We start from the raw sequence: 25069 nt of genomic DNA on the forward strand, positions 1-25069 counted from the left end.
ATAGGTTAGATTAGAAAGACGCCATTAACATCAAGTCATCAGCCTGGACATCTGACGCATGAAAGGAGACCCCTTCCAACCAGTCATCATCCAGTTGGTTTCCTTTTAAGCAGGCCCCTATCAAAGTCTACTTTCATCTGTAATGTGTGACTTCCTCAGGAGGTGGTGGTGGGGGGGGGGCCTCACTAGGCAGCGCAGCAGGGTCCGCGCTGTCACCTTATCTCGATTGTCATTGTCGGTTTCATTGTGGTCCCAGAGGAGGATCCAGGGAGCGGCAGGGGTTCTCCAGGAGGACAGCCCCCCCCATCCCCCACCCCCCTGTCCACGGAGAACACAACGAGAGCGAGTGAGGATCACTGCTGTGTTCATGGAGTTAACGCTTCACCTGTATCCAGTGGACAGATCGATAATCTGTTAGCTAGCTAATCTAGCACTACAAAGATTTAATATCTACAGATTTCCTTTGAACAAAGACACATATTTTAATATGTTGTGATTAATTTGGTGCTTTGAACATATACTGATAATTTGTGTGATCCAAATGACAAATTGAGGATATTTGGTTTGTCTTTTTCATTATGGCGGATGAGTTGCTGCAGACTGAAGGAAGTGGAAGAGTTCTTGAGAAAATCGACAAGCATCGATTCCTCAATTTATTCTAAACTGTGAAATGTGCCCACCATGCACATTTTTATTGTGTTATCTATGATTTTTCTCTCTTGAAAAAACTCTATTGACTAAGATATTGTACCCATTATGTCATAATAAGGAATGAATAAGGCATTGTACTGAGAAAAATAAATATTCTAAATGTTTAAAAAATGATTAATTCAAATGGAATAAAAATGTTAACTATATAAGACATTAGACAGACAGACATTGGAAGACACAAATTATATGACTTTAGGGGGGCTTCATTAAAATATTTCTGTAATATTCTGAAAAAAAAAAAAAAATGTATTGTTTGTAAGAGACTGGAAGTTGAGCATCGAGGTAAATTAATCAAAAAAAGGAGAAACGTTTATCATGTAAACACTTTGAAGAGAAAACCCTTCAATGTTGTCACTGCTGACAATATTCACACACTCTCTTGACAGACATCGCATGATTCAAAATAAAATAACAGCCATATGTGAATGCCAGTTTCTGAATGAATTAAATACACAAAAAGTGGTCTTATATTTATGCACAAACCCTGTATATCCAATAGCCAATAAGTCCTAAAATGGTTGAATACAGTGTTTCCTAACATTTTTGACTCATGACCCAAAAACAGACAATTTGCAGAGGTTCATAGACGTTTGTGAACTGTTCTTTGAAGAAAAACATATAAAATATATGGGACATAAATAAATGTATGTAATAAATGTAAATAAACATTCAACTCATATCAGATAAAGCATATATGCTTCCATTAAGGGTTTTCGTTAGTTTGCAGGATGGATTACCACAGAACTTGGTGCGGATGTATTTAGCCTGATCCCACACTTTCATTCTTTATACTAAGCAAAGCTGACTGGTAATATAAGTATAAGCAAAGATAAATGTCATAACTTTAAATAGCATAAATTTCTATTTGCAGCTTGCTCACCATTGTTCTGGGCCCTAAGATCAACTGTATGACATCTTTTGTTTAATCATATAAATTTATTATATCATGAAATCAACAAATCCTGATCAGAATGAAACCATGTGGAAAGCTTGTTTCTTTAGCCGAATGCCAACATTTATTGATGCGTCTGCAGTGTACTCATACAGTCAACAACACAAAGACACAGGTTTTACATTGTGTGTATCGTACAAGTCCCAAATTAAAAATGTTCAGATGATAGATACAACCCCGTAGCAAGGTTCCCATCAAAATGTGCATTTCCCTCAAAAAATGAGGACAAATGTGTAGTTTCAGTGTTTAAATATTAACATTTACATTTCCCCTCCAAGAGGAGGTCTTTGTATTCTGACGAAACAATCCAAAACGCTGTCACGGTTAAAATCTCAAACATAACTTTTCTTACGAGGCGGCCCGTCTGCCAAGGCTAAATGATATGACTGTGGAATGTTCCCAGAGGAGGCTTTCAAGTCGTTGCCTCTTAATGTGGCTGCAGTGTGATGAAATCCATTCATGATTTATTAGAGATTCCACTTGTTATTCTCAGAGTGGTATATTTACATGAATGCGACTGTGACATATTGCTAATTCACTGGGGAGCTGTTTTGCATGTTCACGCGTCCAAACATCCATATTATGATGCGATTTGTCTGGAAGACTTGATTATCTGCCAAAGTTGGTATTTTTAGAACAATATAATGGGCAATGTGCATTATGACTAAACAGCGCTGAGGTATCGGCTTTCTGAAATGCTGTTTATCAAACAACCTCTGTTATTCTGTATTCTAACCCGGTGGCAGAGCACATTTCTATATGTACACATCATTAATATAAAAAGCAAACTATTCAGTTTATTTTGAAAATAATTTAAAAACGTAATTAATACAAATCAAGGCATATGTACATCATAACGTGTGCTCTCATCCGTTTCCAGTGCGATGGAAGATGTCAATAAACCTGATGTCAAAAATGAGGAGGAAAGGGGGGGGGGCAACCATGTTGACTAACAGATGTCTTACACACACGTATGTGATATACAAGGTCTCTTATGCTTGGCTCAGCTGAGGCAACTGGCATAAAGGCTCGTTCTCTGGACACCAGCCAGTGCTAAACACACTTGCTCCCTGTTCTGCTCCTCCTCCTTCACTTTGGCGAGCACTGGCCTTTACTCACATGAGGAGGGGGAGGTATAGTCACATGGGTGGATGCTTGGCTGGAGTTGGGAGTGGGTTGTGGGGACGTAGCCCCCCCCCCCCTTCCTAATACCGCACAGACCAGGGATTCCAGCATAGGCCATCTGTGAGGGACGAAGAGACGTGGAGGTGGCAGCTCCTCTCAACAGGAGCAGTTCCCACAGCCCTTCACACCGTTGAGGATCTCCTCCTGCAATTTTTTCCTCTCCTCCTCCTTCTGGGACAGGCGCTCAGGCTTCGGCTTGAGCGAGTTCTTGCTGTCGTTCAGGATTCTGCTGTTCTGGGTGTTCCACAGGTCTGCGTACAAGCTGCCGGGGTTGCTGAGGAGGGAGAGGTGGTCGCCACGCTCTGCCACTTTACCCTGGCAGAGAAAAGGAGGAGAATGAAGAGAATCAGGGAAAAAATAGAAACATAAATTAGCTGAACATGAGAAGCGGAAAACGAAGGGGCCACACACACCACGTCCTATAGTTAGCATATCTTTCTGATCACACAACACTGACCACATTCTCAGCGGAGAGTTGCCCCCCCACCTAGAATCCCTGCCGCCTCCCCAACAACTGTTGCATTTCTGTCGCAAAAACACGGCCTCGCAGACACATGCGTGCATCTACACGCAACAAACACACATCCCTCCCACACAGTCGAACACAAACGAAGGCACCCTCTTCCCCCACCTCCCATGAGCATGCAGAGGTGTTGGCATCATCTTTAGTGCACCCAAGACAGGCACGTGACTGCTTCCGCTCGTTATTTTAATGAGCACCCCAGGCAGTCCTCTGCTGGTGACACCAGCAAACGGCATGGCAACATCACACGCAAACATGCCTCCTCACCGCGACCCTCTGATCCCCGCCATCTGACTCTGGGAACACGGAGCCACACATGCTCACTCGCCGCGGTTCAAAAGAAAGCTCTCCTCATTTTATCCTTTCTGAGTCCGGCACTGGTGGAACCTGTCACTTCACCGCTGGTACATTTTTATATTAACTCCTGACTTCTAGGTGATAACTGACTTTACGCCATCTCTTTGTGTGATAAAGCATCTCAAAGCCAAACCCGTAACATGCTGCAGCACTTTTGATTCACTTGGGGATTTGTCTGATACACCGAAGCGATTCACTGTTTCCACATTAAAAAAAAAATCCCATCTTTGTCTCCATGGCACCTCGAGCCTGACTTTCACACGTGGGTCTAAAAACTGTGTAGACGAAGCATTGCAATGACGATCTCCAATGAAAGACATGTTTAGCCCTGGATAATGCCTCATCAGCGTCTGGGAAGCTGGCCCATACATTATTAGTCACCGAGAAAAACAAGACACGCCATCTGACCAAAACAGCCAGTTGAGTCTGACTGCTTTAATGAGCCCTTATGGAGAATATAATACATTCACTTCAACTAACAGCCCCCTGTTGTTGTTAAAGTTAATGAGAAAAGCTAAACAAAGCATGTTTTCATCACGTACAGTGAAGAAAGGTTACTGAAAATAAATGAGTGGCAAAAGCGGAGGCTACTTGTTGCTGGCAGACCCGGTGCGCTGAGGGTCATGCAGAGTGCAGTCCATCAGCTCTCCCTTCAATACACAATCCTCTAATTGGACTTGCAATTAACACTGAGCAGGTTTTTACTTGGAAACTGTGATCCTTCCTATAATTTGCTTTTATAAAATTGACATGACAACTGGAAATGTTAATCAGGGAAAGGTTCAAGATCAAGTAAAAAATAAACGGATGAGTTCTTACCTCGTTGAGCACGATAATCTCATCCGCGTCTACAATTGTGGAGAGCCTGTGGGCGATGAACACCGATGTCCTGTCCTTTATCATCACCTTCATTGAATTCAGGATGTTCTGCAAGACATAAGACAAATATAATAATCAATTGGTTAACAAGAGTATGCCCTAATCCAAAGGAAAATAGTTCCCCAGGTTTGCAATAACGCTGGTCGGCAAAAATAATAAGAAAGAAAAGTGCATGAATGACAGGATATATATGAAATGTACTCCCAAACTTTGATTTGAAGAAGCGGCTATGTCAACACTAAGTTGCTCGGCAACATCCACCCTCATATGTTTTTCTACCGAGTGTTTACATATGATGATTTATTCGTGATGAGAAAATCTCAATTAACAGCCACGTCTACTGCCCCGCTCTTTTTCTTGAAGTTCAGTGAGGGCACACTGAACTTTCTTATTAAATGTAACATTTACAAAGACTGTGGAGTTTAAGCTGTGCTGGAGAAAACAGTGGCAGGTGTCAGAGGAGAACGTACGTGTGTGCGTGTCTGTGTCGAGGGGGGGGGGGGGGGGGCATATGCCACAGCAGGTATGTGACGCTGGAGTGAGCTGACGTACTGTGTACCTTCAGCCGGTCGTGAGTGGGTGTTTGTTCAGATAAAAGTGTATGCAGGGTCTGTGGAGGTGTCAAACTGTACGTGCAGGAGAGAATGGGCATTTGATGGGAAGTCATGAACGCAGGCCTGCATCTGTCAGTGTGTATGTGTCAGGCCCACCTCTTCTGTGATCGAGTCAAGGGAGGACGTTGCTTCGTCATACAGGAGAATGGGTGGATTCTTCAGGACCGCACGGGCGATGGCGACACGTTGCTTCTCCCCTCCTGAAACGTTGAGACAGACATCATCAATAAAAGCAAAGGAGGCATAAGACAAGAGGTTTGAAAGACGTGAATATACAGCAGGACTCTGGCACCAGCACCTCAAACTTGCAGCCAATACTTCTACAACATGGACGCTACAGGCTTCAAAGTGGTAGAAGCCACTTTAATTTAACTGTGAAGGAAAATCAGCAGGATGCAAAAAGTTGACTCAGCCTTTATTGCACATAAGCTGTGTGTGGCCTCTTGAAAGTAAGTGGCCTTCAGCGGATATGAATATCCACCCGGTGGAGAACAGCAATGGAGGAAGTGAGGAGCCTAACAGCCCAGACTGCCCACCTCCCTGAACACCTCCTCCACCCCCCCGTCTCACAAACTCACTGGCAGCTGTCACGTACAACAGCGGCAGAATTAATGAGAAGTTAGTTATGTCTTTATTTTGTCCGTTCGCTCACTCACTGACTCTGTCACTTCTCAGGAAGAAATCTGTGCTGCCAGTAATTGCATCTTGAATGTTGAGTGAAAGTGCTCACAGTGTGTTTACATGGGCTAAATGAGTTGCAGAGTGATGCTAGGAGCCAAATACTACACACGTCTTGTGTTATCGCTGCACATCAAATATTAACTGTAAGGCAACATGCCAAGTTCATACACTACATAGATGAAGACAATGAAAAAATTAAGATGCTGCTAGATTAACCCCCAAGTCCCATCATGACTTTGTTATATTTAATAATTAGATACATTTTAATTAGCTACCTTTAGAAGAAAAAGCTCATATCACATTTTCATAAGTATTTCAAATCCCATATTCCCGAATAAATACTCAAATTAATATTTATGCAGAAACTTGAAAATAATTTGGATTCGTTCAAACTTAAATCTTACCAGCAGCACCATACAACCATCCTGTTTATTATGCTAATGCTGCTCACAGCCGACATCCTGTAAACTACTTTTCTCAATGAACAGTATGTCCTGTCCAGCGGGAAAAACTTTGTGGTGATGAGTAGAAGATTTAGACGATTGGGCATTGTATAATTTCCACTAGCACCTACAAAAAAATAACCAAATGTTAAATCTGCCTTCAGTTGTTTAAGAGATAAAAACTGAAAGCGTCAAATATAAAAATATCTTATACTCAATATCCTAAATATTAACGTGATGATATTCTGTGTTGGAACATTTCTGCTCTCATACAATAATGAGCAGGTAACTAAGTCATGAATGTGATTAAGTTTAACAGCTAAAACATTATTCAAATTAGAATTTTTTTTATCATTTCACAGTTAAGCAACCCGGGACTAGAACAACTCATTAATCAGCAACTGAGATAAATCATTAAAGAAATAATATATAATTCAAATGTTCAAATTGATTTGGAACTGGCTCGGACTGATTTCTGTCACTCTACATAAATCAATTAGTAATTAATCAATTGACCAAATAAATAAATCTTTCATGAATATAATAATCAATAATCTAAATTGGAGAGAAATTGTAAAGAATATATATTTTGGAATAAAACTACTAGTAGCCAGTTCTTCAGATAACAGCTGTATTTTTCGGTTTGTTTGTTGTTTTTACAGCTTAGTGAACCATCCAGCGAGATGCACAAAACACACAGCTCTTTCAACTGCTTGTGCAGAGAGACCATATTTTAACAGTAGTCAAAATGGTGCAGCAAACCTGACAGCTTGAGGCCCCGCTCCCCGACCTGGGTGTCATAGCCATGGGGCATGCGGAGGATAGCGTCATGGATGCCTGCTAGACGTGCCACTTGGTAAACGTCCTCTGCTGTCGCGTTGATGTTGCCGTACTGCAGGTTGTAGAAGATGGTGTTGTGGAACAGAACAGCGTCCTGAAAACAACACAGTTAGAAGGAAAAAAAATTAGGCTTCAGAGAATGTTTTTATTGCAGCAGCGACAGAAACAGAGGACTGCAGTTACTAAGACCAGGGCAGGAGGGAGGAAGAGACAGAACGCAAATGACAAAAATACTGTTCATGGACCATCTGTTCAGATCAGCCTCTGAGCTCATTGCAGTTAAAACTTAATGGAATTCAGTTTGTTTCTAATGCTGCTGTTAATGTTACATGTTCTAAGCTGCCACTTTGTTTCATATAATTATCAATAATTACTCTCAAATGTACATTTCATTTGTGGTGAAGAATGACAATCAATTTGATTATAATTCATTATTATCAAATCAATTATTTGATTGTGTTGGTGTGTCTCATACCTGAGGCACGACCCCCAAAGCCTTCCTCAGGCTGTCGAGGCTGACGTCTCGGATGTTCTGTCCCGCTATGTAGATGTTCCCCCGCTGGGGCTCGAAGAAGCGGAACAACAGGCGCACAATGGTGCTCTTCCTGCAACCAGACGTGGAATCAATCGTCAGCACCAATCTGTCTGTGAGCTGTACCCCCACAGTCTACTGATGATATCCGATGATACGACTGACTGCACATACAAATGAGATGACACACTGGCTAAAGGTTTAACAGGCTGTGTATTTCTGTGAAAGCAGACCCACCCAGACCCGCTGCCACCAACGATGGCCACCTTCTTCCCGGCAGGAACCTCAAAGGACACTCCGTTCAGCACTTTCTGACCCTCCAGGTATTCAAAATATACGTCCTCAAATCGGATGGTGGCCTCCTGCGGTGTGATGGCTATAACCGGGGCGAGATCCTTTTCCTGGAGCAAACCATCAGAGGGTTAAGACAGATGAAACAGAAACAGAGGAGATTGATACAGAACAGCCAGTGGCAGAGAAGCGCAGCATGATGCAACGTTACTCCAACACCTTGAAAAAAGGGATAGTAGTGGAGCACACAGCCTACACAGGCTGCTTAAAGCAGAGGCATTCACATCATATTCAAGAGGTCGTTTCAAAAGACCATCTGAACCTTCACACCCTGCCCTTCACAGGGACTGACGGATCAATAGGCGTGAAAACTTCGGGAACATACTGAGCTGAGCTACAGTGCTGAGATGTAATCAAGGTCAGCAGTGAATAAAACACGGCCTTACCCAGAGAGTAAAAGCCTGTTATGCTCTGATTCTATTCTACCTAACAGCAACATAATCCCCCCATCATCCACCTCAGCCAATTAATACAAATAACTCACTGTCGATTTGTATAAACTGATGTAAAAAGCCGAAATAAAATTATTTGACATCTACATAATAGGCAGACGTGCGATACAAAAATAACTGAAGCATTCAGACAGTAATGGCCAGCTGGGCAGTGCCATTCGGCAGGGAATCACAATGGAGAGGAAAATTACTGATGAAAAATATAAAGTGCTTAAGAATAACTGGACAGAATTGTTTCCAGAGACGGTAACAACATTTACATTGTTAACCAGCAGGTGCACATTGGTTTGTGTGTGTGTGTGTTCTTCTGAGACAGGATGGATGGTTGTGTTCAAAAAAACAAAACAAAAAAACAAAAATGAATGAAATTAATAAGGTTGCACTATAACAAACAACTGATAGGTATTTCACTGAAGAACCACAGAGGGTTGAACTTTTTGGCAAATTTTCAATTTTGAAAGAGGAGCTAGTTTTACATGTTTGAATATAACTTTGTATTTTCTGGGTGACTGTAAAGATAGGTGGGTTATACCAACAGGGAGAGGTTACTAGAGCCTGGTCAATTACACGACAAGTCCGTTCATATAATTAAATTCTTTAAATAATAATTTGCAACTGTATCTAAAGATATAGTATATGATGACAAGTTGCCCAAAAGTGAATTTAAAGCTTCTTGATTCTCCCCCTGCTGGCTGTATGCATTACATGTCAAATATCCTCCGTGTTAGAGGATGGGACTGGACCTAACTAGAAAAAACAAGTACATGTTAAATTATTTTTTTATCAAAGTGGCTTTTGTCATTTTAAGTAGCTATTGTAATGGAAGTTTGTCCAACTGTTAATTTTTCCTGTAGATTTCGGTTCAATTATTTAGTTGATGCGATAAAAATGGTCCCATTCCCTAATTGCTAATGCAAAGATGGCAGCCAGCGTTTTAGGGATATTTTGGCTTTATTTCTGGATAGTGAAACAAGTGGGGACACAAGTTCAATCTTTATATAAAATATATGATCATGTATGACCGCAAAGTCACCACTTAGGCGTCCTAGACTGTTGAGCATATTTAGAAAATAATTTGATATTACCTTGGGCTCAGGTAAATCACAATAGTTATTTCACAGATCGGGTGATTAATTGATTAAAATACGGAAATAACAGATTAGTCGATACTAAAAAAACATGCAGTGTTCACTGAATAAATACAAATGAAACAGGCACAAACCTAAACAAAAGACATTTGACAAAAACAACTCCAAACGGAACAGTTTCTCTCTTCCTTCCTCAACCTGATACAGCTCATTTTCTCTCTGTTTAGAGGAGCCATCACTGACTGAAAAGATTATCTGCACCAAGATCACAGGCACAACAACAAGCTTCTTATTGATCACTAGTGAAAGGTTTTTCCTTCTAATCGGATTATCACCAAGTGGAAAAATTAAATAAAATACACAACTAAAACAACCTTGTGTACAGTTATTTGTAAAACCTCACTGTGATTGATGACTAACGCAATGAAACTGTTACACTCTAAGAAACCATTAAAAAGAAATAGTGCACCAATTGAGATTTCTACTGATCAAGTAAATACTCAGAATAAATCACCAAAAATGTGCCATTTACCGCTCTTCATCAATTCGTTATATCCAGAATATCTTAATTATATCTCTAATGCAGCAAGTACACTACACGTGGCAATCAATCAAGAAGCACCTGAGTCACATCAAGCACATAATTACTAGGTTTGACTACAACCTATCATTTTTTAAAGCACATGCAGTTAAGTTATCCATGTCGTGCAGCTAGAAGTGGTAGCTAGAATACCTCAGTGGTTTGTTAAAACACTAACCAATGCAATTCAAGGCTGCATCAAATTTATATTGGACAAAATATTCACTGTGCGGTGTGTACAAGTTCTTCTCCCCTGGTCTATTTTGTTAGAGGAAGAAAAAAATGGACACAAAACATTTTGCAAATCACCGCCACAGAGTGGATCAGAGCATGTCTGGCCAAGACGGTACCTTGATCCTGGAGTCGATGCTGAGCAGAGTGAAAAGAGTGTTCATGTCTATCAGAGCCTGTCTGGTCTCTCTGTACACTGTGCCTAGGAAGTTGAGAGGGAGGGAGAGCTGGAAGAGCAGACCGTTCACCATCACCAGGTCTCCCACGGTCATCGTACCTGCATGAAAGCGACAGAACAACTTACAGAGATGCACATAATCTAGCTCTTTTGTATCATGTATATTTAACTGGGTATATGATCTAAAAAAAATGTCTCAAACACCTCCTTCTTCCAGGTTAATGAAGAAGGTAACAAATGTTACAGGTAAATTCAAGTTAAATGTTTTTAATGGTTTACAAATGTTGATGGAGCGTTTTCCCGAAATAACCCCAAACCCACTCACCTGCTGCGATGCTGTTGCTGGCCAGCAGCATGATGGAAGTGAGGCCGACACTGAAGATGGCATTCTGGCCAAAGTTGAGCATGGCGAGCGTGGATGTGGTTTTTAAAGAGGATGACTCATAAACCTTCAGGAATGCATCATATCTTTCAGCTTCATACTTCTCATTGTTGAAGTACTGCAGCAGAGATGAGAAACATGGATGAAGAGAGGAGAGCGGGGAGAGCGGGGAGCACAGGGCACGCAGACCGCAGAAGGATTCACAAAGGGGAAGAAAGTGTAAGTTGAAAGAAAAAGAGGGAGAGATACAAAATATGGTTTAGGTTAAAGGTTAAGGAAGCATGGAGAGCAGTGTCAGGCAGATGGACACTTAAGTAGATCCTGCCTCAAGGCCGCATTTGTTCTCAGTGACCCCTCTGGGCGTAGCCTGAGTCTCAGTTGGCCTCTAAAGCACTTTTTCATGTCTCTGAAGCTTCATCTTCTCCCCACTGATCTTAAAGGACGTGGAGAGCGATGGAACACAATCCAGAGTCTGCATTACTGAGCAGGCTGCCGCTCTGAAGCTTTGGCAGAGGATAGTGCTCGTGGCAAAATAGAAGTTTATAGAATATTAGGCTGATATAATAATAAGTAAAGCAAAAACAACACTTGAAGGTTAAATAATCACAGGATCTTTAGCAGCTCAGACAGACATTTACCCACAGAGCACCGATTGCTCTCTCAAGTGTCACATCAAATACAAATTTTGATTAAGACATGTAGCTATCATTCAGAGAGAAAGCTTAATGAATCAGCGACAAGCACATCATTTAAATTCAGCCTATAAAAACCGCAGCATGATCATAACAACAACCCTCCTCAACTCTGCTGCCAATTACCTAATATTGCTGTTTGTTTAGTTTGCACTATTGTTTCTCTGCTCGTTAAGTGGGCGATTTGCTTCTCTAGCTAACGGCAGTGGTGCTGTGCTGCTACCGGCTTGTCACTGATTTACATATAGGGAAATGCAGGGAACCAGAGCGAGAGACGGAGAAGGGAAGAAAAGGAGCACATGGAGAACGAACCGAGGCAGTGCAAGGCACCGCGTTCAGGTTCTCTTCCAGCCCTTTGTGAAAGTGGAACGGATTTCTGAGTGGGCGGAGATCTAATTACATATGCACACTCACAGCTCAGAGTGATGCTAAATCCGGCCGCATTGACACAGATGACACAAAATAACACAGAACAAAAAACGTTAAGGAAAACAGGACGCAAAATAATACAGCAAAGAAAACAACACAGATACCAAAAATATATCCGGAATGGTAAACAAAGCAGCCGAAACTGGAAGCTGATTATGTGTTCATGCGTTTTGTCTACAATGAGGGTTACCTCGAAAGGGACTTCGAAACAGAAGAAGGTTAAGATTTAGGATTACCTTGCCTAGCAAAATAAACCCTCAGCAGACATTTTGATTCGAAATAACTGAATTTAAAGCTTTATTTGACAGTGTGAGTGTGTGCAAAAGAGACTAAAAAAAATAGTGTCTGTGTGAGAGCTTTTCTCTGATTAGTAATCATGGCAGGGAAATAGTATTAACACAGACAAGTAAATTATTCTTCAAATAAATGTTTTTGGCTTAAGTGAACAGGAAAAAATACAAGCGATGAGGAGCTAAACGGGGACGGTTTGAAAGGAGGGTGTTAATGTGTGTGTGTGTGTGTGTGTGTGTGTGTGTGGGGAGGTTGGATCTTACCTTTACAGTCTCATAGTTAAGAAGGGAGTCTATAGCTGTGTTGCCTGCTTCATTGTCCGCTTTGTTCATCTCTATCCGGAAGCGAGTCCTGCGTGCAGGGACACATTCAGACATCACTTGTCTTGTTCATGATAAACTTTCAGTACAATGGCAGACTAGGGCAGTATTAAATGTGAATTCAGGAGGGATGTGGAAAAAGGTACACGGCAAACGATTAATAACTGTCAAGATAAATGGTCTGTATTTATATAGCACTTTTCTAGTCTTGACGACCACTCAAAGCACTTTAAAGTACAGGTTTTTGCCATTCACACACATTCATATAGTTGATCTATGGTCAGCACTTTTTTTCTATTGGGTGCAATTTGGTGTTCAGTATCTTGCCTAAGGACACTTCAGCATGCATATGGAGAAGTGGTATCGAACCGCCGACCTTCTGGTCAGAGGATAGCTCAACCCCCTCAGCCAGAAGTGAAGAAAAAAATACTGTATGTTCGAAATAATGAGGGTCATTGTAGTTCTTCTGTTTTTAGAGTAAAAGAGCAATAAAAAAGGAAAACAAAGATTTGTTGACAGTTGATTTGAAACTGGTAACCCAATAATAGCAAATTAAAGCGAATTATAGTAGATTGTTTATATTAAGTTGTCTGTTATTTCCTTCAATAACATGACTTCGGTGGCTCTGTTTCCCCTAGTGAAGGATGTGTATAGTTCAACCCAACATTATTTATATAGCGCTGTACAAAACAACATAGTTGATCCATAGTGGTTTATCAGAACCAAGTGTGTCTCTCACGTCTCTGAAGATGTAAAGAAGGGGTGAGAGCAGTTAACTCCTTGTAGACAAACATCAGAATTAAATTAAATCTGTAGCTGACAAACAGGCAGTGTAGGGAGGCAAACAAATGTAATCATGTGCTACAATAGTCACATTTTCTAAGAAGTCTAGAGAGAATTTATCCGAGTTAGTAAATGAAGCAGAGTTGCATTGGGCTTCATTAATTAATACCCGGTTTGTTTTTCTTAAACCTGTGACACTTGTTTGTTTCTACACTCAACCACTTTGTCCATCATGTAACCACCCTGGTGCTGTTTTTGAGAGTTCAGTCAGGACCTGCTTGCAGATTTCTCAGCAGCATGATAGGAGATTTTAAGTTCAATTTCATGGTTAGACATTTCAGAGCGTGTCGATTAGTTCAGGCACTTGACAGGCACTGCAACCTTGCAAATGTCCTCCAGAACTGAGTCAGCTAAAATATTGACACAACCCTTGAGGAGGTTTTCTCCATCCGCATATGCCCTCTGGAGATTTAAGAACATTAACCAAGTATATAAGGAGCTGAACTTCACTTTCCAACATAACAAACAAGACAATCAATAGAATTACAGGCAGTTACGGAAAAAGTACAAACATCCTCGTTGTTACCTCCACTGAGTGACTAGAATGGTGAACAGGGTGTATGATGATAAGGTACCCAAGGCCACTGCTGCAAACTGCCCACCGCACTTGTAATACTACAGAAGAGAAAAGCACAGTTCAGACAAAGCATATTTCACAAGCTGTGACTCAACAGTTCGTGATAAAAATTAGAAAGGCAACATCAGACCATCAGGCTCCACTGCTGGCGTCACAAGGTGTTCTGAGAGCGCAGTGTTTTTGATCATTCCACTATGAAATTGAGTGTTACAAATGGACGGGAAACTACTAGAAGTAATCGTGCTAATGCTTTAGCTATTTGGGCAATGGAGTCTGGCGTCATTACAGGCAAGCTGACATTATAGTCCAGGGTGGAATAATAGCAGGAAGCTATAGAAGAGCCAGTGCTGGCCAAGGAGGGGGCATCTGTTTAGGGCATACTCTGCAGGAGGACATTAAGCTGCTACAAAAGCTTTGGGATTCATCATTGGCACTAATGGGCTCCGTGTTGCCACCAAAAGTTCATGGGGATTCATATTCCATTTAGAATGCAAATGAGACGATATTCCCACAATAAATTTCCGGACAATCTGCTTTGAAGAATGTTAAGGTGATGGACGGTCCTGTACTAACATTAATAACCTGAATCAGTAACAGCTAAATGAAATAAAAGCCATGAGATTGTAAGCAGTGTTTCTGGTAGTATCCTACAATAAGTTAATGGCCAGAGCAAATGACTACCAACATCTGTCGGTTAATTTCACACAACAACTCACCAAAATGGCAGTGACGAGGCCCATCTCGAAGATCGTGGGTCCTAGGTTGAAGACGATCGCACTGAGAATGAAGGAGATGCCTCGTGTGCCACGGTCGATGGCCTTGGACAGCGCTCCTGTCTGGCGGCTGAGATGAAAACCCAGATCCAGATTGTGCAAGTGGAGGAAGACGTTCTTGGCGATGCGGCGGATGGAGCTCTGGGCCACCTTGCCGAACACAGTGTTCCTCAGCTCGTTGAAGAGGGCCGCACAAGCCCGTGACACGCCATCTGGGATAGCAGAGGAGACCGAGTGTTTAGCACAACAGCTGTGAAAAGCAGCGCTGATGGGTGCTATCTGGTGAAAATGTATCCCCCATCCCAAACAGATATGACTGTTACGGAGCAGCAAAATCAGAATCTGACCCAAATCTTTGCTGTCCTGTTAGATGTAACACAGAATATTGTGATAGTTAAGACAGGAACAGGCTCAGGTATGTCACATGCTCTACAGTAAGGGCATGTGTGAGGTGGCGGGTCCAGTTTTTCCACTTCATCTCAGGGCCACAAGCCCTGCAGTGCTGCAGCAGCCATCTCTCCAAGCCTCTGTAATTACAGAGCAGGATGCTGTCTAAAGCCTTGCTACTGTGGCAGACAAACACACTGAGGGATGGACATATATGCACATGAAGTGTTGCTGAGTGTGCGTGTGGCGGAGAGCAAGCAACATGTTGTAGCAGTATACTACAAGAGGGGGAGGAGGAGTTCGTAAGAGTGTCATGAAAAGATGTGACAATGAGTTGTCAATGAATGGGCTTGATTTCACCACTGTCTGCGGCAACACTTTCTCTGGCTGATCCACACTGATGAGGGTGGATGCACTCAACAGTCTTCCTATAAAATGTTATTATTATTGTACAATTTGAGTTTTGAAAAATAATCGATATGGGAGTTGAAAATCAATGAAATCACCAACTTTATCAAATCCAAGAAATTACTCCTATTTGATTCCTTTCATTTCTCAAACTGTTACACAAGCAGATTGCAAGCATGGCTGTCAGAAATTGATTTAAGTCTGTGTTTAAATGACACAGGGCCTTTCTGTGGGGATTTCAGCGAGCTGTATCAATACTTGACTTTTCCGGGGAGAACAGGAGTCAGGTTAATAATTGCTCTGTCTGCTGGTCCTCACAGGGCTGTAATGTGGCGTTAAATAGGAATGCTCGTCTAATGAACAATGTGTCCACATCTGACACGGTAGGTAGGGAACTATATAACCTTTTCATCCGAATTACCCTGGACACCACCGGCTCAAAGTACCAAGCCACAAGAGTCGCAACGAAGGAACAAAAAATTACAATTTCTTTCTTTAAAAGCATATCCTTCATTCTTTCTCTTCATCCTAATTTGTCCTGTCTGGAGTCCTGTTCATGTGCTCCAGTTATTCAACACACAGCATTAGTGTGCAAGACCTAAATGGGCTCATTAAAATAAGTGGCTACAGGGAGAAGTGTACATTGCATCCATGCTGATCTCACTCAAGGCCGGAGTGACTTGCAGAGGGTGTTAGGTTCACAATACAATTTTGTATTTTAGCTTTTCATCAGTTGCTCAGAGTAAAAAAAACAAACATCCTCAAATCATTCAAATTCACACTGTCGCATCTCAGCCCTGAAAGGGAGTCTCTCTTAAGGGAAGAAGTGAAAGAAATATCCCTGGCCTCTTGGCCACTTTCAAAAGGTTATTAGTAGTTTCTTCCCCACTGCTTTGGAAATGTATCCAGCTCTGTTTGCCTCATGATCACACAGGTATAGTACTGAAAAGTCATCAGCATTCAAGGGAGGGCTTTAAGGATTAATAGAAGTGAACTCAGATAGAGCAGAGCACATAATGTAAATAGTGTGAGGGGGAGGCAGAGATTGCGGAGTGGCATTGATATGAATGTGTTGGGAAAGGTCGTCCTGTAGATAACAGGCCGTCCCACTGTCCCCTCTGATGAGCGCGGCACCTGCCAGTGCAATACAAGTCTGGGACTCACAGCCAATCAGCACGGCCGTTGCCATGGTAGCCACTGTGCTTGGCGCGTCATTCAGGTTCAGCATGTGTCCCGACATCTGGTTAAGCTCGTCCACTGCATACTTAAACATGAAGGGCACCGTCACATTGGTCATCTGGGGAGGCAGAGAGGGAAGGAGGACACATTCAGATGGGAGGACGAGAGAAAAATAAAAATAGAGGGAGAATAGTTTCAAATAGCTCATTAGATAGACATATGCTCATTATATTCCAGAGACATTATCTATGTATGTGCACCCCACTTGCTTCACATATATACATATTCTTGAATGCACCTGAAAAGGTTATGTAGGATTCACTGCCTAAACGTATGGTATGCTGTGCGAGTGCTGATTCTTCCTGACTAGCTCTGCTGGTGCTTCCTGCTAATGGAATTGAAATGGTTATTAGGGCTAATTAAAAGCACAGGGACAGCTGTGTGACTCAGGATAGGCGGTCTGCAGTGCATTAGGGCAGCCGGAGAACACAGCAGCACACCAAAGCATTTTCATCTGAAACCCATTTCATTTGAACCTCTCAACCCCGACCACACGGGAGAGCTTTTTTTTTCTAACTTTACTTTTTGTTCCATTATCCCTGTCAAATTCTGCAGGATATAATTCAGACAAAACAGTTAAAATAATCAGATAAAAACAAGAGTTCAAGAAAAACACGTAGACTGTGGTCGGACTGTATAAAAAGGCACCAAATAATGAACCATTTGTACTGCAAGGGCAACATCTCCAGGGATCTTGCTTTATACACATGGGTATTATACAATGGACAAACAATTGGAGCCCTTCAAGAGGAAAAAAATATCCTGCCACTTTGCTACCAAGACAACAGAACATAGCAAAAAAAAAAACCACTAACACACGGTAAGGTTGGATGTGCTCTATTTTAATCCATTAATTTTCGACACGGCAGATTAAATCGACACCGTGTCAATCTGTACCTGCAGATATGTCATCTCATTGGAGAGATATTGTGTCATGTAATGGAGAAGAGGCTCCAGGCTGTCATGAATAAGCTTCATCCTATAGCATGACACACAGACGGAGGGGCAAACGGTTTGAGGCCAACAATACAAGAGCTTCTACATAATCAGTTATTTGGAATGAAAATGTCACTGATAATGTGGAGTGCGGAGGGGTGATGCGCTGTAACCACATAATTATTTCGCTGATTTAAAAATTGCCTCTGCACTGCTGGTGGCTTCGTCTCAACCAGGCAAACTGGAGAAATCGAGTCTTACCCCAGCCAAGCAGGAAAATAGTGGAAATAGATTGGATTGCACAAGTGTGCTCTCTCCTACTTAACATACACTAGAGGGAGCCGTGCTGAGGGCAGCAGGACATGCTTATTTAGCAGCTGAGAGTGTGTGATTGTTTTCCAGGGTGTAAATTAGAGACCATCAACAAAGGAAGAGGAGATACATCATTCACTGATTAATGCTGGCAGTTAATCATTAAAAAAAATTCTATCTGTTTTTAATGCACAGTGTTTTTGACACAGTGTAATTATACTGAGCACTCATGCTGCTTTAGAAAATACAACCCTATTTAACTGTGGTTTGGGATGTACCACAAATAAAAATGAATATAATGTAACCTTGATCATGCTGTATCCTGTACAACTAAATTAATCTTGGCCTGATTGCCTAACTAAGGTATTGTTGCCATGATGTCATCAGAAGATCCTGACCTTGGCTTAGAAACAACCTCAACTAGGGGAGGAAGGATCCAATTGTATAAAGAGAAAGAACAGCTTCCTATCGGTGTGCATATAACAAACCAACCTTTGTCTTGTGCACCCTGCCCTGAGCATTAAAGTGTGAAAATACTGTAAGAGTCGTGTAAGAGAATCATGTACATTAGCTTCAAAAAAGCCAAACTACAAAGTAAGTGCAACTTAACTGAGACCATCTTCTTAGCCAAGGCGAAATGGAAGAGATATTTTTCAAATTCAACACTGCACTTCCTTGCCTCCTTAACAATACAAATGCCACGGGTGAAGTCGATAAGGAGAATATTTCTCGAGACATGCGAGCGCCAGACAGACAGAGATTTCAGGAATTATTGGACAAATTTAAAACCTCAGACTTCATTGTAGAACACCTACCCAATACAAAAAAATACTAAAACTAAAAAGAGAAGGTGAGGGTTGTGAATTTAATTTCCACAACCTCAGCAGCCACTTATACAATCTATTATTCTCATTATGCCTGTGTGTGTTGTTTACCTGACTGCAAGACATCTTTACATGGACAAATTAATGAACACCTCCTCAATTATGCATCACTTTACAAATCCTAGAGATAATAACTGCACTGTCTACAATAATTTCACACATTGTCCAAATTTTTGTAACACTGTGAAAACCATCAATAGAATCATCAATGTCACAAACACAGATGTGAGCAATACAAGTATTATGGGTGCTGGGGGTTGTGATTTCCTTTATGCTTTCATTTTTTACGTCATTTAGATCAGTGCTATGATTGTGTTATGGGATATACTAGCATTTGCAGTATTCCTCTTGTCTTTGCTGTTTTACCATTTAAATATACCTTATTTACATATGAAGATGTACATAAAAAAAACAGAGAAACTAATTTAAGTCCAACTTATGCAACAAGCTTTTATTGAGTCTTTTTGGGGGTTTTACCAAGTTGTATCTGAAAATGTTGGTCCTACGGTAATCAAAAATTAACTACGATTAATTATTATTTCAGTTTGAAGGTAATACAGCCGAAATGTGAAAAAAGGCTAAATATAAACCAAAGTCTTCCTGAGTGTTAAGTGGCTGGACTAAAAACAAAAACATCTGCAATTTATGGGTGAACAAAACAAGTTAGCACTAATTTGACAGATGGACATTATACGACAAAAACTAACAAAGAAACAAAATGGGAAAGTACATCTTTGATGATGCTGCTGACAATAACCTTACCTTGGTTCCAGCGAGCAGGGCAAGAGAAATGGCCACACGGGCCCGCAGGTCAGGTCTGTCCTTTGGCCACACGTAAGTCAACATTGCCGACAGGATCTTGGCTGAATTCACCTCCTTCAGCTGTGGAGAAGAAAACAAAAGACTAGTATGTCCTCAGATCATCGTCCCAAAAGTTTGATCAAATCATCTGTCCCGTGAGGCAGAGATCAGGAGGGTATTTACTCTAATGTTTACTTTCTAACCTTCCTGATGTTCACTCATTATCACAACTAACTTGCATTTTGTGTTCAGTGTGACAGTTGGGATGACCTAAACATGGCTCTCTGGGCAGACACCTGGTACATCAAATGTCAATGAGATTCCCTCGGGGGGATCCAGGAGAAGCTACGACAGCAGACTCCAGGTGGACATGGGTATCCAGCCTGACACTAAAAGCCTGGGAGACACCTGAGCTGTCATCTCAGCTGAGGTTGAAGCCCACTGGTGCCAAAATGGCTGTTTACCCAAACTCTGCCACACACCTGCCACTGGGACTCTACACAGGCCAACGAATATGCAGTAATTACTCTAATCCACGCAATATGGTGGCATCATGTTACAGCACTGCTATAAGGCAGCACCTCTTATCAAATAACTGTGAAACTGTGCCCAACACCTGCCTTTAACCAAAGACAATCAAGCTATGCATGTCACTGCAAAGAGAAGATAAACATTAACAGCTGAGTGAACCACTGAAGGTTTATGCACCATATGTGCTGAAGGCCAGTTAATAAATAATAAAAGTATGTCTAACTCTGTGATAGTTTATTAAAGGTCTGCTGCAGCTTTCGGAAAAAAACTTTAAATACTCTTAAGACTGTGAATAAGAGATTTCAGTTGTTAATTTTTACTTATAGCTATAATGGTTGTTGGATATATATTGATGGCCTAAAATAGCAAATGTTGCCTTTTAAAATTAAAGTTGTGTAGACAGATTAATCTAATCAAAGAAAATAATTGGACAATTAAGTGTTAATTCGAGATCTGAAACTGTCATTGACACATTATAATGCATTTCAAACCTACGCAATTCTTTCATTATAATATATTAATATATACTGTACAGGGTTTCCCCCAGAAAACTTGCTTAGCCTGGTGGTAGGGCTGCTAGAAGGCAGCCCTCTTTTTTATCACGTTGGAGTTGCTAGTTTAAACCTACAGTTTTGCACTTTAATATTTGAGCCTTTGTTTACATTTTGTTTTGTGCTGCATTATATGGTGACATACAGTTTGTTGTTATCAAAATAAGATTAACTGAATTGAAATGGTCAATTTGGTTTTTTTGGAGGAAAATTAATCGTTTACATTAATCGACTAATCGATAAAATAGTCGTCAGATTAATCGATAGAAAAATAGTCGTTAGTGGCAGCCCTACTTAATATTTAAAAAAAAAATCAAGTTTGCTGTGAACATAGCAGTCAGGCCTCTTATTTCAGAAACAATGTACCGTAACAGTTAGGTTACCAATAAAAGGTTAGCCTACTACTTCTTTGCTTTCAGCCAGCTACTCAAACAGACAAGCAACAAAATAACAAACAAACAAAATACACAGGCAAGTGTCGGCCTACTTTGAAATAAATTAAACACAGAACTTTGTAGGGCTATTTGAGTCCTCCTCATATTTGTGGAAAATGTATGAAATAAGAAGTACCCTATTTTTAAATAAATAAAACCAAATAGCTGCAGCCTAATCGTGTAACGGACTAGGTTTATGTTTATGTTTGATTTTGACTTATGTTCAGTAAAACACTGTGTTGAAGGAGCGTTCTGATGTCTGAGGGTCAGTGAAGGCGACGTATGTTCAGTAAAACACTGTGTTGAAGGAGCGTTCTGATGTCCGACGGTCAGTGAATGGGTCTGGGTGGGACATGTGACTGTTTGGACCAATAGGATGGTTGCTTGGGGATCGGGGCTCAATGAGGAAGTGAGGTGTTGTTGATGTGCGCGAGTGACGGATTTATTTATTTTTTTAAATAAAAAAAACAAGCGACGCTTAGCCTGGCGGGGGGGGGGGGGGGGGGGGGGGAGTATAGCCTAGGCCTATACAGCACTGGGGGAAACCCTGCTGTAAATAGCCATATATCAGCCTTAGATATCTCATATTCCCTTCAACAAAAAAAACAACCTTGATGACTCCTATACCAAAGACTGAAAAAAATAAAATTATTAGACGAGAGTACCTAATCCACTGTTGTGTCCACTGCATTATTTTCAGTTCATAACTTCATATGTGCTCTTAATTTAGTCTGCATATGCAGAACAACTCCCTAAAACTATTGAAACATACATTTTCAATAACCTAATACTTCTAGAGGATACTGTTCTCACCACATTTTTGGGATCAGCATTCAGCCTTCCCCCAGCACTACCGTGCCAACATGTCCGTTTCTCAGTCACCTGCAAATGCTGTGCAAACAACATACATTGTTATTCTTGGGTTGATTTTAATAACAAACACTGATTGACAATCATTCCTCACAAATACTTACTTTTGCTGCCTCCAAAATCCGTCGACTGTTTTCGCTTCCGTTTGTGTTCCATGTCGCTGTTCGTAAGTGTGGGGGGGAACTCAGCTGAAACACATGAGATGGCTCATTTAACTGAAGTTTCCAATGCAATTAATTTTTACTTGCACCAAGAAAGTCATTTTTTGGCCCATGTCTGTGTCTTTTATTTCTACAAAACTTGTTGAATGAATGGGAGATGGGCAAAGAAAGAACCCATTTCGTGTTGCACGGGGAATCAAGATTAACTTTTTTTAACATTGATAAACGAGGCATTTTCTAACATTTTCAACAATTTCCGAGGGAATAATTCATGAATCTTGATGAATAAAACAAATGTGGCATATTTTGGAGACTCATGTGTTTGTGCTATATGGTGCAGCTTGATTTAAACAGGACCTTGGCAGAGGTCTGCGCTTTACTGAGTATCTTTCTAGTTATGGATGTTTTAAAAACCACAAACACTAGAAACCCCATAAAAAAGAAAGTAACTAAAAAAATACTATACAAAAGGTCAAATACACAATAAAAACATTAAATTCAGATACAAGTGTCTTCTCTAAGAGTATTTAAAGACGTCATTACAGTTCACCAATGTCAGAGTTCAAAGTTTGTAAAGGTTAGCGACCTACTGCACAAACAAGTTGAGTAACAGTTGTTATTTTTGTCAGAATATGTCATCAACCTAATTAACTTTAACCTTCACTGTACATGAAATCAGAGGAGGCAACACAGTGTCACAACATTTCACAGATTTCAAAAATAATGCCAAAGCTTGAGGTTGTTAACATATTTTGTGGAGCTCTGAATAAACTATTTTATCTCTGTCACTGTTTACGAAGGATAAAGACAACTACAAACTGCTGCTGCTTGATAGTACTAAAAACACTGTGTATGGTTAAAGATAAGCATACAGAACCCAAACTTAACCTGCACAGCAGCTACATAGTAAGACGGCAAAAGAACATTACATTGGGATAGCCATTACTGAATATTCCTATCTCCTCAAAGACAACATGTCAACACAACCTGTCCTGTTGTTATGATCACCAAGTGTATTTAAACAATGTGTTTTCAAAAAGTAAGATTAATTATGAGCATTATGATTCGTCATAAACCACTTAATATGTTAATTTTACATGTGTTATTAAAATTGAGCCTACATCACAAAAACTCAAACAGGGCTTCAGGACTGCAATAAGGAAAATTGTCAATATTATATTTATTGGTTAGTCAGTCAAGCTTTGGAGCATCAAAATCTCAACTACACAAAAATAATACTAAACATAAAAAAGCAAAACAGATCCACCCCAAAGGCTGGAAATACACAATGTGGGATATCAGTATTTCAGCTGCCAAATTACTGAAATTATTAATCAATTATCAAAATAGTTGTTGTAGATTATTTTTCGGTCGGTCGACTCAGTTGTTTATAACTTTAGTTAATGTGACTGTTTACTAGATAAGACAGTTGCCAGTTTCCATGTACACCTCAGTTCACCTGGGCAATAAAATGACATCATTGATTATCATAATATAATTTCAGCCATTGCAATTTAACAAATGTTCACTATATATTAATATATTGATTATGGGATTGTGTAGGCACAGTGAGGAGTTATAAGATAACTGATCTATCTCTGATTTGTAAAAGTTTGTTTCTGTTGTGCAAGTGTTTGTTGTTAGAACAACAACCTTCACTCAGGAGCAAAAATCTGTCTTTAGACATGAAGACTCAGAATTTATTATGAAAATTATACGAAATCTTTTGTTTTGATATCATTTTTGGCCATTTGGTCCAGCCCTAGTTCACCTGGCTAAAATATTGCAATGTCCTCACTGATACGAGTCGCATAGTCTTCATTATGAACATGCAGGTAAATCTGCACCTTGTGGAAACACTGAACATTGTAGCATTTGGGAGTTGGGCTACCTGGCAGGAAGCTGTCACGTATATTTTAGCTCAATGTGCCTAACGAACAGGAAATGAGTGTTTGTTAAACAATCGATCCAAGACAGTGATCGCGTCACTTAAGTTACATCAGCAGTCACGTTGGCTCCTCGGTGTCAGTCACTTATCTAACATCACTGACCCCCTCGGTCCACACGTGACTGGGACCACTCACAAAAACAAGCTAAACACTCACACGAACTCTGACATGGACAACAGTCACATGAGGTCCAATGTTAAGAACACACCGTGACATCACGATTCGTTATGACGTCGAACCCATAGACATATGGTCGAACCACTGTATCGATCTTTACAGGTACCTACAGCTAGGTAACATGCTAGCTGGCGCAGCTAACTTCCCTGACAGATCCTTACACTTCACTCCCTCGGCCCCTCTTGCGAGCAGACGACTGACTGTGACAGAACCATGACACCCAACTTCTCTCAAAGTTAGTTTTCACCACTTTCCCTTCTCTGCCCTTGCGTGGGGACTGTCTCGCCCCCCAAAACATCGTGTCCTCTTCGAGCTTCCCCGCGGGCCTCCACTCACCAGGCCGCCGCTGTGGAGCTTGGACTCGGTCCCCCTCCCGCTGCCGCTCTTATTCCAGACGTGGTACGAGCTCGTCTGTCGGAGGAGAAGCGCTAGTTTCCGTCTTTGAATGTGAAAGCAGCAATTCAGCGGTGCCAACATGGGCGCCATGTTGGAATAAGTAGGAAGGCGGTAAGTCAACACGCCGGC

General features: G+C 41.0%; 1 protein-coding gene across 1 annotated transcript; it reads right to left on the minus strand.

Annotated features, from left to right (window-relative positions):
- Positions 1 to 1689: 1689 nt before the first annotated feature.
- On the minus strand, positions 1690 to 25046 carry abcb7 (ATP-binding cassette, sub-family B (MDR/TAP), member 7). The gene is made up of 16 exons (XM_061080311.1): positions 24881 to 25046; positions 22362 to 22445; positions 22201 to 22278; positions 19833 to 19952; positions 16864 to 16996; positions 14848 to 15116; positions 14081 to 14169; positions 12655 to 12742; positions 10923 to 11097; positions 10539 to 10696; positions 7955 to 8118; positions 7661 to 7790; positions 7108 to 7279; positions 5318 to 5421; positions 4548 to 4655; positions 1690 to 3163 (listed from the first exon to the last, which is right to left on the minus strand). The coding sequence occupies exons 1-16, from the start codon at positions 25028 to 25030 to the stop codon at positions 2945 to 2947; spliced, it is 2241 nt and encodes a 746-aa protein (XP_060936294.1). The 5' UTR covers positions 25031 to 25046; the 3' UTR covers positions 1690 to 2944.
- Positions 25047 to 25069: the final 23 nt, after the last annotated feature.

Source organism: Limanda limanda, chromosome 10 (genome assembly GCF_963576545.1).
Source record: "Limanda limanda chromosome 10, fLimLim1.1, whole genome shotgun sequence".
Lineage (NCBI taxonomy): Eukaryota > Metazoa > Chordata > Actinopteri > Pleuronectiformes > Pleuronectidae > Limanda > Limanda limanda.

What these genes read in the sequence shown, in the direction of transcription:
- abcb7 (XM_061080311.1), bottom strand. Translation starts at nt 25,030, where the DNA reads ATGGCGCCCATGTTGGCACCGCTGAATTGCTGCTTTCACATTCAAAGA. An exon ending in CCCTGCTCGCTGGAACCAAG is followed by an intron (nt 16,997 to 19,832) that starts GTAAGGTTATTG and finishes CTGCCTCCCCAG; the next exon opens with ATGACCAATGTGACGGTGCC. An exon ending in AACGGCCGTGCTGATTGGCT is followed by an intron (nt 15,117 to 16,863) that starts GTGAGTCCCAGA and finishes CTGCTATCCCAG; the next exon opens with ATGGCGTGTCACGGGCTTGT.